Source organism: Coregonus clupeaformis, chromosome 11 (assembly GCF_020615455.1).
Source record: "Coregonus clupeaformis isolate EN_2021a chromosome 11, ASM2061545v1, whole genome shotgun sequence".
Lineage (NCBI taxonomy): Eukaryota > Metazoa > Chordata > Actinopteri > Salmoniformes > Salmonidae > Coregonus > Coregonus clupeaformis.
The window spans coordinates 32,338,694-32,350,920 of record NC_059202.1 but is presented as its reverse complement, the minus strand read 5'-3'; the positions used below and the strand labels follow the sequence as shown (position 1 = coordinate 32,350,920).

Here is a 12,227-nt window from a genome sequence, read left to right as displayed (position 1 = left end):
CCTCTTTCCCCCTGTTTTCTCTTTCCCTCGCTTCTCACCCTGAGCGCTCATCCATCTGTCTAGTGTAACACGATGACCTGTAGAGTCCCCAGGAACAAATAAAAGAGAGTTGTGATATCAGGCCCTGTCTGACACAATGACACATCCCACCATATATCCTCAGCTCCAGCCAGAAGCATGCTATGGCTGGCTCCCCTGGTGTGTCGGCCGACTCGGCCCTGTTTGCTTGGGTGTGTTTTGCAAGTGGAGGTAGACTAAGAAACTACTCCTCCCCCTTCCTCCCCCATCCACCTCTGGTTTCCTCTTTGACCTGACCCAGATTACATGAAGTGAGCGGGGGGCTCCAGGTTCAGGAATGTCAACTCTAGCAGCATAGCGTGGAGAAGCAGACCGAAGGGACCTGTTGAGCCCAACACTAATCAGCCCTAATGCTCCGTCCGTCGCACTGTGAAAACCCAGTCTGTAAAAGAGAAAGCATGTGTTTGTGCGGCTTGCTATAGACTAGCTAGCTAAGGGTCTGGTTCCAATTTAAGTTATCATCATCCCCATCACCACTTTCCCTCTCTCCTCTCTCCCCCTCTCTGCTCCCCTATTCCCACCCCTCCACACCCATCCTCCCCCAATCCTGCCCCCAGCTGGGTTGGTCCTAGGGAGGGAGGGAGGGTCGAAGCAAGGGGGAAAGTTCGGCTGTAAACCCTAGATGCACAGCTTCTCATGTATAATATAATTGGCCAGGATTGCTCCACATGGAGCTGATTAATTCCAGACTGCTGCCTCATTAGCCAAGTTAATCGACTTGCACTCCTCCTTCCCCTGCTCCTCTCTTTCCCCCATCACTTTCATCTGCATTACACACAAACACACATACGCACTAAGGGACCCTCACTTCTTCTCCACTTACCCCAAACACCCTCTTCCCTCCCTGCGTCCCTCCCTCCCTCCCCCTCCCTCCTCCACCCAACTGACCCTGACCTGAGAGACTGTAACAAACAAGACCAAATTAGGAGGCCCTTGTGATGCCTGCAGTTAGTCAGGTCCCCTCAGACCTTTACAGCTCCCAGACCATAAATTAGCTTCCTCCCAGGCTACCATGTAGAGGGCAGGCAGGGGGAGACTTCCAGGGGAGAGGCAGCCCTGGTATTTGGGGACAGCTGTTACCTGTATCCCCTCGTCAGGGCTGGAGGAACCACACCTCTGTGTGGTAGGGAGGTGCTTGTCAGGCCTTTTTGTGCTGAAGGCTTCTGAATTGTCTTGTGTTCCTCAAGAATGTACAAACCCCTGTTTCCCGTCACAACCGTACACTGTGAGCCAGTAGAAACTGTCTGTGACCCACATTTGTGAAACACTTCAGTATTGTATTTATACTTGGTCACCAGAATATTTACAGTATGTTAAAGCACATGCATTATAATATGGTCTGCTTAAAGTTGAAAGAGTTACAGTAGATTTTCTACATGACCTGGAAGTCAACCCTGTTACAACACAGGTCATGAGTGATTTGAGTGACTCACACTGAAGCATACTGACCTCTCTTCCCATCTCTCTTTCTCTCCACTTCTCCCTCCATCCTCGCCCTCCTCAGACCAGCGTGTGGGCACGTGTTTCTCGGCGTTGGCGAGCGGGCGCTGTGCGGGCGACCTGCAGGGCCAGTATACCAAGATGCAGTGCTGCTGTGACACGGGCCGCTGCTGGGCATCTGGACAGATCCCTGAGATGTGCCCTGTCAGGGGATCCGGTGAGTACACACACACACACACACACACACACACTTACCACTACTGACCCACAGTCCAAAGGGAGTCCAAACACTCCTTTTGCATATGTGGTATGAATGAACAGCTTGAACAGCTTGGACCTACCGCAGGTCTATTCCCCTGTGAGAGTGTGTGTTCATACTTAATACTTTCATGTATTTGTGATTGTTTGTATGAATGAGTGCCGAGCTGTACTCTCACACACAAACACACACACACACACATTATGGTGGGAGGCCTCCCTTTGGCTATTTCCTCCTCTGGGGTTCACTCAGTTTATGTGTATGTGTGTGTGTGTGTGTGTGTGTGTGTGTGTGTGTGTGTGTGTGTGTGTGTGTGTGTGTGTGTGTGTGTGTGTGTGTGTGTGTGTGTGTGTGTGTGTGTTTTGTGTGTGTGTGTTCTCTGTATCCTTTGCTAGGAGATGGCTACCTGCCATACAACATGGAAAACATACACTCACATGCAAGCGATTTCACATGCTGACAAACACACATAGATACTGTATATATAGAGATAGATACAGTTGAAGTCAGAAGTTTATATACACTTAGGTTGGAGTCATTAAAACTTGTTTTTCAACCACTCCACAAATGTCTTGTTAACAAACTATAGGTTTGGCAAGTCAGTTAGGACATCTACATTGTGCATGACACAAGTAATTTTTCCAACAATTGTTTACAGACAGATTATTTCACTTATAATTCACTGTATCACAATTCCAGTGGGTCAGAAATGTATATTCACTAAGTTGACTGTGCCTTTAAACAGTTTGGGAAATTCCAGCAAATGATGTCATGGCTTTAGAAGCTTCTGATAAGCTAATTGACATCATTTGTCAATTGGAGGTGTACCTGTGGATGTACTTCAAGGCCTACCTTCAAACCCAGTGCCTCTTTGCTTGACATCATGGGAAAATCAAAAGAAATCAGCCAAGACCTCAGAATGTTGTTTGTAAACCTCCACAAGTCTGGTTCATCATTGGGAGCAATTTCCAAATGCCTGAAGGTACCACGTTCATCTGTACAAACAATAGTACGCACGTATAAACACCATGGGACCACGCAGCCATAATACCGCTCAGGAAGGAGATGCGTTCTGTCTCCTACAGATGATCGTACTTTGGTGCGAAAAGTGCAAATCAATCCCAGAACAACAGCAAAGGACCTTGTGAAGATGCTGGAGGAAACAGGTACAAAAGTATCGATATCCACAGTAAAACGAGTCCTATATCAACATAACCTGAAAGGCTGCACAGCAAGGAAGAAGCCATTGCTCGAAAACCGCCATAAAAAAGCCAGAATACGGTTTGCAACTGCACATGGGGACAAAGATTGTACTTTTTGGAGAAATGTCCTCTGGTCTGATGGAACAAAAATAGAACTGTTTGACCATAATGACCATCGCTATGTTTGGAGAAAAAAGGGGGTGGCTTGCAAGCCAAAGAACACCATCCGAACCGTGAAGCACGGGGGTGGTAGACTCATGCTGTGGGGGTGCTTTGCTGCAGGAGGGACTGGTGCACTTCACAAAATAGATGGCATCATGAGGAAGGAAAATGATGTGGATATATTGAAGCAACATCTCAAGACATCAGTCAGGAAGTTAAAGCTTGGTCGCAAATGGGTCTTCCAAATGTACAATGACCCCAAGCATACTTCCAAAGTTGTGGCAAAATGGCTTAAGGACAACAAAGTCAAGGTATTGGAGTGGCCATCACAAAGCCCTGACCTCAATCCTATAGAAAATGTGTGGGCAGAACTGAAAAAGCGTGTGCGAGCAAGGAGCAAACCTGACTCAGTTACACCAGCTCTGTCAGGAGGAATGGGCCAAAATTCACCCAACTTATTGTGGGAAGCTTGTGGAAGGCTACCTGAAACGTTTGACCCAAGTTAAACAATTTAAAGGCAATGCTACCAAATACTAATTGAGTGTATGTAAACTTCTGACCCACTGGGAATGTGATGAAAGAAATAAAAGCTGATATAAATCATTCTCTCTACTATTATTCTGACATTTCACATTCTTAAAATAAAGTGGTGATCCTAACTGACCTAAAACAGGGAATTTTTATTAGGATTAAATGTCAGGAATTGTGAAAAACTGAGTTTAAATGTATTTGGCTAAGGTGTATGGAAACTTCCGACTTCAACTGTATAGACAGTGTGAGATCCTCAAGGTAGTGGAGATCAGATCAGGTTCATACATATACAACCCCTTTTTACAGCCATAATCATGTCCAGGCATTGTGCCAGTGTGTGAGTTTATGCAACCACTGACCCATATGTATACTACAGTGGCTTGCAAAAGTATTCACCCCCCTTGGCATTTTTCCTATTTTGGTGCCTTACAACCTGAAATTAAAGTTTATTTTTTGGGGGGGTTTCTATCATTTGATTTACACAACATGCCTACCACTTTGAAGATGCAAAATATTTTTTGTTGTGAAACAAACAAGAAATAAGACAAAAAAACAGAAAACTTGAGCGTGCATAACTATTCACCTTTTGCAGCAATTACAGCTGCAAGTCTCTTGGGGTATGTCTCTATAAGCTTGGCACATCAAGCCACTGGGATTTTTGCCCATTCTTCAAGGCAAAACTGCTCCAGCTCCTTCAAGTTGGATGGGTTCCACTGGTGTGCAGTAATCTTTAAGTCATACCACAGATTCTCAATTGGATTGAGGTCTGGGCTTTGACTAGGCCATTCCAAGACATTTAAATGTTTCCCCTTAAACCACTCGAGTGTTGCTTTAGCAGTATGCTTAGGGTCATTGTCCTGCTGGAAGGTGAACCTCCATCCCAGTCTCAAATCTCTGGAAGACTGAAACAGGTTTCCCTCAAGAATTTCCCTATATTTAGCGCCATCCATCATTCCTTCAATTCTGACCAGTTTCCCAGTCCCTGCCGATGAAACACATCCCACAGCATGATGCTGCCACCACCATGCTTCACTGTGGGGATGGTGTTCTCAGGTGATGAGAGGTGTTGGGTTTGCGCTAGATAGAGCGTTTTCCTTGATGGCCAAAAAGCTACATTTTAGTCTCATCTGACCAGAGTACCTACTTCCATATGTTTGCGGTGTAAGGCTTAAAGTGGTCCTATGGACAGATAATCCAATCTCTGCTGTGGAGCTTTGCAGCTCCTTCAGGGTTATCTTTGGTCTCTTTGTTGCCTCTCTGATTAATGCCCTCCTTGCCTGGTCTGTGAGTTTTGGTGGGCGGTCCTCTCTTAGCAGGTTTGTTGTGGTGCCATATTCTTTCCATTGTTTTATAATGGATTTAATGGTGCGCCGTGGGATGTTCAAAGTTTCTGATATTTATTTATAACCCAACCCTGATCTGTACTTCTCCACAACTTTGTCCCTGACCTGTTTGGAGAGCTCCTTGGTCTTCATGGTGCCGCTTGCTTGGTGGTGCCCCTTGCTTAGTGGTGTTGCAGACTCTGGGGCCTTTCAGAACAGGTGTATATATACTGAGATCATGTGACAGATCATGTGACACTTAGATTGCACACAGGTGGACTTTATTTAACTAATTATGTGACTTCTGAAGGTAATTGGTTGCACCAGATCTTATTTAGGGGCTTCATAGCATGCACCACTTTTCTGTTATATATTTTGTAGAATATTTTGAAACAAGTAATTTTTTTCATTTCACTTCACCAATTTGAACTATTTTGTGAATGTCCATTACATGAAATCCAAATAAAAATCCATTTAAATTACAGGTTGTAATGCAACAAAATTGGAAAAACGCCAAGGGGGATGAATACTTTTGCAAGGCACTGTATCAAAATAGGTAAAACTGACCCAAACCATGACAAAACGTGCATGCATGTCATTTTCATTGAAGATAACCCTTTCCATCCTCTTCCCCGTAGATGAGTACAGAAGGCTGTGCATCGAAGGGGTGCCCCATGGCACAGGTAACGGAGGTTTCCCCCACGGAGGCTTCCCCAATGGTGGCGGCTATCCCAACGGTGGCGGCAACGGTCACGGTTACAGCTATGGCTACAAACTCAACCCCAACGGGCCTAACGGAAACGGTCACCGTGGCAACGGGGGAGGAATCGGAGGAGGAGGAATCGGAGGAGGGGGACAGGGAGGAGGAGGCAATGGTTTTGGAGGAAACGGCGGCGGCCGTAATATCGGTGAGTTGGTTAGGCCACGACATGTGTCCATAGGGTAGTGTTGCATTATTAGCCTGTGGTTTTAAGTTTTGTATCAGAGATATTAGAGTGTTTAAACTGAGTTTATGACCTATTGATCTTTTAACCTGTCGATCAGGTCTTGTGCCGCGTTCAAAACAACTGGGAGCTCGGAACTCGGAAACCTCTGACTTCAGTGCATTCAAGACAACTGGGAACTCTGAAAAAAACGATCTCTGACTGGGAAAATTCTTTCTAGAGCTCCGACCTTAAGATTCCTTAAGTTGTTTTGAACGCGGCATTGGACTGGGTATTTTGGAGAAGCGATTGTAACTCAAGGAAACTAACCTGAATGTCAAAATAATGATGGGAGTAACTTCAAGTTTTATTGTCACCTGCACAAGTACAGTGAAATGCCTTTATTGGAAGCTCTTTCCAAACAATGCAGTAACCAATATCCGTAGTACTATAAAATAAAGTAAAAACACACGAGAAATAGAAATAAGAACATGATAAATGAAGTAAGCTATGTATACAGGGTCAGTGCCAATACCAGATTTACAATGTGCAGGGATAATGGAGTGGTAGAGGTAGTAATGTATAGGGATAAGGCATCAGGATATACACTACATGACCAAAAGTATGTGGAGTATGTGGACACCTGCACGTCGAACATCTCATTCCAAAATCATGGGCATTAATATGGAGTTGGTCCCCCTTTTGCTGCTATAACAGCCTTCACTCTTCTGGGAAGGCTTTCCACTTGATGTTGGAACATTGCTGCGGGGACTTGCTTCCATTCAGTCACAATAGCATTAGTGAGGTCAGGCACTGATGTTGGGCGATTAGGCCTGGCTCGCAGTTGGGGTTCCAATTCATCCTAAAGGTGTTCGATGGGGTTGAGGTCAGGGCTCTGTGCAGGCCAGTCAAGTTCTTCCACACCGATCTCGACAAGCCATTTTGGTATGGACCTCGCTTTGTGCACGTGGGCATTGTCATGCTGAAACAGGAAAGGGCTTTCCCCAAACTGTTGCCACAAAGTTGGAAGCACAGAATCATCTAGAATGTCATTGTATGCTGTAGCGTTAAGATTTCTCTTCACTGGAACTAAGGGGCCTAGTCTGAACCATGATAAACAGCCCCAGACCATTATTCCTCCTCCACCAAACTTTACAGTTGGCACTGTGCATTCGGGGAGGTAGCGTTCTCCTGAAATCCACCAAACCTAGATTAGTCCATCAGACTGCCAGATGGTGAAGTGTGATTCATCACTCCAGAGAACGCGTTTCCACTGCTCTAGAGTCCAATGGTGGCGAGCTTTACACCACTCCAGCCAACACTTGGCATTGCGCATGGTGATCTTAGGCTTGTGTGCGGCTGCTCGGCCATGGAAACCCATTTCATGAAGCTCCAAACTAACAGTTATTGTGCTGACCTTGCTTCCAGAGGCAGTTTGGAACTAGGTAGTGAGTGTTGAAACAGAGGACAGATGATTTTTGTGGCTGAAATAGTAGAATCCACTAATTTGAAGGGGTGTACACATACTTTTGTATATATAGCGTATGATAAACAAAGTAGCAGCTGTCACGTTCGTTCATGAACGGGTCAGACCAAGGCGCAGCGTGATATGCATACATGTTTATTTGACTATTAAACACAACGACAAAACAAGAAACGAAACGTGAAGTCCAAGGTACACAAACAACATACCTAACACGAAACAAGATCCCACAACCCACTAGTGCCAATAGGCTGCCTAAGTATGGTCCCCAATCAGAGACAACGAGCGACAGCTGCCTCTGATTGGGAACCACACCGGCCAACATAGATCTAGACATACTAGATCTAAACATAGAAAATACAACATAGAACATCACAACAAGGAATATACACACCCTGACTCAACATATAAGCGTCCTCTGAGTCAGGGCGTGACAGCAGCAGTGTATAAGATGATTGTATGTGAGCGTGTGTGTGTGTAGAGTCAGTATAAATGTGTGTGCGTGTTATGTGTGTGTGAGCAAATTAAGTGTGTGTGTGTGTGTGTGTGTGTGTGTGTGTTGGAGTGTCAGTGTGAGTGTGTGTAAGTGAGTGTGTGTGTAGGGTCCTGTGAGTGTGCATAGAGTCAGTGCAATAAAAACGTAATTGCAGATAGTCCATGTAGCCATTTAGTTAGCTATTTAGCAGTCTTGGGGATAGAAGCTGTTCAGGAGCCTGTTGGTGTCAGACTTGCTTGGGTACTGCTTGCCATGCGGAAGAAGAGAGAATAGTCTATGGCTTTTCATAAACTTTTCTTCACTGTGTTTTAATAAATTATAAACATTGTGTGATAATGTATTGTAATGTATTGTAATGTGATTGTGTGTTGTGTTGTGTATCCTCAGTCCCTGTGTCAGTCAATGAGACCGTTGACGTGTGTAAACATTTCACCAACCTGTGTTTGAACGGCCGCTGTATCCCCACCCCGACCAGCTACCGCTGTGAATGTAACATGGGCTACAGACAGGATGTACGCGGGGAGTGTATTGGTAAACCCACTGCAGTCATTACAGTTAGGAAAATGACATACACTCTACTGCCATCTTCTGACCACACACATAACGTCTCTGGTAGATGTAAAACTCAGGGTATACTTACACAATAGCATTGATTCTTTCACCTTTTTTAACACATATGGGAGTGTTCAGATTTGTAATTGGAGCATCCTGGGTTGCACTGATAAACTCATATTTCTTCATCGCCTCCCTCCTTCAGATGTGGATGAGTGTGTCAGCAACCCCTGTGTCAACGGAGACTGTGTCAACACACCTGGATCGTACCACTGCAAGTGTCACGAAGGCTACCAGGGAACCCCCACCAAACAGGCCTGCATTGGTATGTTCCAATCACTCACCAGAACAACTATAGAACATTATAATTGTTTATTACAACGGTTGTATTGTATGGATAGACTGGGTACGTTGGCCCACTGACTGACTCTGCTTGTAACAACACCACAAGGTGTCCAGAACAGAAACAGACTGGTACCTAACCTGGCTAACAGTCAAACTAAGCCTAAACCCCCCTCCCCCTCCCTCCTTTCCTCCCCCTCCCTCCCCCTCCCTCCCTCCCTCCCCAGATATTGATGAGTGCATCGTAAACGGAGTGATGTGTCGTAACGGACGTTGTGTCAACACTGACGGAAGCTTCCAGTGCATCTGCAACGCTGGCTTTGAGCTCACTCCTGATGGGAAGAACTGCATAGGTGAGCTACACACACATACCTTACTCTCTAACTGCATGGTCTACACCTACAGGCCTGTTACATGGTAATCACATACTGTATGTTACTAGGTTACAGTCATTTGTTTGTGGTAGAAAGCCTACGTGGCAGGAAGCCTACGTGGCAGGAAGCCTACGTGGCAGAAAGCCTACGTGGCAGGAAGCCTACGTGGTAGAAAGCCTACGTGGAAGAAAGCCTACGTGGTAGAAAGCCTACGTGGAAGAAAGCCTACGTGGCAGGAAGCCTACGTGGCAGGAAGCCTACGTGGCAGGAAGCCTACGTGGCAGGAAGCCTACGTGGTAGAAAGCCTACGTGGTAGAAAGCCTAATTCACCTCCATTTCTTCAACCAGATCATGATGAGTGTGCCACCACCAACATGTGTCTCAATGGAATGTGTATCAACGAGGACGGAAGCTTCAAGTGTATCTGCAAACCTGGCTTCGCCCTGGCACCTAACGGACGTTACTGCACAGGTACGTCATCTGGTATAATTTCTGGATGTGGATCCTCTCAAAAGGTTTCTTAGTATCTAAGGGTGTTTCTAGGCCACTGTCACCTTAGCTTGCATTTTGGCTGTCACTGTTAAGGACTTTGAAGGTAATAAAAGTAGCTGATAAGAAATGTTATGTAGATTACATTTGAGTGATTCCATGACTGTATTGCCAGCCATGTGGCACAAGTACCATCATCATATCTCTCCCCTTCTCTCCTCCCTCAGACATTGATGAGTGCCAGACACCAGGCATCTGTATGAATGGACGATGTATCAATTCTGAGGGCTCCTTCCGCTGTGAGTGCCCACCGGGCCTGGCCATCGACGTGGATGGGAGAGTGTGTGTCGACACACACATGCGTACCACCTGCTACGGTGCCATCAAGATGGGCACGTGCTCGCGGCCCTTCCCTGGCGCCGTCACCAAGTCTGAGTGCTGCTGTGCCAGTCCTGAACACGGCTTCGGAGAGCCTTGCCAACCCTGTCCTGCCCGCAACTCAGGTGACTGACTAACCCTAACCACACCAGAAAACATAATTGGTTTACTTGTGCTGTCATTCAGATCCTGTTAGCCTGGAATCCAAGCTGATATGCTCTGTTTCACTATTGTTTCACTTCACAATATTGTTCATATCAGTTTAGATTCCAGGCTAAGATCCTGTAGAACTCTACCAAATACTGCAGAAGTGATTGTTAGAATTATAATGTAAATTGTGATTTTTTTGTTACACTGGATATATTAGCAGGTGACTTACAGGTCATTTTCTTGGCTTTCAGCTGAGTTCCAGGCAGTGTGCAGCAGTGGGATTGGCATTACTGCTGACGGCAGAGGTGAGTCATGTGACTGGTACTGTTTAATGTTAGGTATCTGTGGTTTGGAGCTTGTCCTACAATCACTGCTAGTTATTCTGGCATTTAACAGGCCTCCCCTCAAACATTACAATGCGTCCCTCAGAAAGGTGTGAATCTTGCTCCGAATTTCAAATCAAAGAGAGAAAAAAGGGAAAGTGAAGAAAAGGAATCTGTAGGTTGGAGAGAGCTGAAAGCTAAGGCTGTGGTTTGTGGTGGGCTGTGGCTCATGTGGGTTTGTTCCTGTGTGTCTCCTCAGACATCAACGAGTGTGCCTTGGACCCAGACATCTGTCAGAACGGCATGTGTGAGAACCTGAGAGGGAGCTACCGCTGCATCTGTAACATCGGCTACGAGTCCGACTCCAGCGGCAAGAACTGCGTGGGTGAGTCCAGTCTTCCTGTATCCAATGTCTGTTGGAAAAATCAGTGACCCAAATTAAAGTTTATCAGACCATTTCATACCTTAAAAGTGATCTAAAGTCAAACTGAATCCCATATTTTTCACAGCCTCTGCTGTACTTTCGTGGTCTTGACTTTGACATATGAACAAAGTTTCAAACACTGGGGTTGATTGTTTTGGCTGGCTTGTGTTACACTTGATAAGTCAACCCTGTTGTTCATCTTCTCCTCAACCTACCAGACATCAATGAGTGCCTAGTGAACCGTCTGCTGTGTGACAATGGCCTGTGTAGAAACACCCCCGGCAGCTACTCCTGCTCCTGTCCCAAAGGCTTCGTCTTCAAACCTGACTCTGAGACTTGTGAAGGTAAACACTTCATACACACACCAATGGAGAAGACACACACTCCTCACATTTCTAATGCCTCAATATCAGCATACTTATGCGCAACCACAGTTGAAAATGCTAGGAGTATCTGAACTGTGTTGGTATTCCTCTTCGTTTCATTGACTATATGTTGTAGATGTGAACTCTGCTAGATGTGTGTACACCTGCAACTGTTTAACACATGAGAGATTGGAGTTAAATAGAACATCAAATATATGAACATGTGTTGGCTTACATCCTCTGTCCTTGAACCACTTTCCATAAAGTTTTCTGTCTTTGTTGAAGTAAACGCATGTCTGTCTATATCACAGGAGGCTGGTGGCACCTTAATGGGGAGAACGGGCTCGTAATGACTGGAGCGGAATCGGTGGAATGGTATCAAATACATCAAACACATGGTTTCCAGGTGTTTCATGCCATTCCATTTGCTCCGTTACGGACGTTATTATAAGCCATTCTCCACTCAACAGCCTGTTAAGGATGACCCATTTAACTGGCTCTTCTCTTCTCTGCCTTACCTAACCCTGCTCTGATCCATGTGTTTCAGATATCAACGAGTGTGAGTCCAGCCCGTGTGTCAACGGAGTCTGCCGCAACATCGCCGGGTCCTTCAACTGCGAGTGTTCCCACGGCAGCAAGCTGGACTCCACCAACACCATCTGCGTGGGTAAGAGAACGAGGCGTCTGTCACAACTGCAGACTCAATCTGACACAAATGAAAAACAACGTATTCCTGAGACAAACTTCTGTTGGAGAATCATCATCAAGCAGACAGTCAGAGTGAAAAGTGGGATTTGAGCCAAAGTTTCTAGCTTCATAGGCCTTCTAGAACAGGCCTGGGAAATTCCAGTCCTCGGGGGCCTGATTGGTGTCACACTTATTCTAGTCGAAATAAACAAGTCAATGTCTGCTTTGAGGACATGTCCAGACACAT

General features: G+C 45.7%; 1 protein-coding gene across 1 annotated transcript in view; it reads left to right on the top strand.

The window, feature by feature from the left end:
* Positions 1–12,227, top strand: part of LOC121576793 (fibrillin-2-like) — an 85,574-nt gene that overhangs the window by 47,851 nt on the left and 25,496 nt on the right. The window contains exons 10-20 of the mRNA XM_045223502.1: positions 1,583–1,735; positions 5,633–5,902; positions 8,284–8,427; positions 8,654–8,773; positions 9,018–9,143; positions 9,513–9,635; positions 9,881–10,156; positions 10,433–10,486; positions 10,764–10,889; positions 11,147–11,272; positions 11,841–11,960. Of these exons, the coding sequence (XP_045079437.1) occupies positions 1,583–1,735; positions 5,633–5,902; positions 8,284–8,427; positions 8,654–8,773; positions 9,018–9,143; positions 9,513–9,635; positions 9,881–10,156; positions 10,433–10,486; positions 10,764–10,889; positions 11,147–11,272; positions 11,841–11,960 (1,638 nt within the window). The remainder of the gene's footprint in view (positions 1–1,582; positions 1,736–5,632; positions 5,903–8,283; positions 8,428–8,653; positions 8,774–9,017; positions 9,144–9,512; positions 9,636–9,880; positions 10,157–10,432; positions 10,487–10,763; positions 10,890–11,146; positions 11,273–11,840; positions 11,961–12,227) is intronic.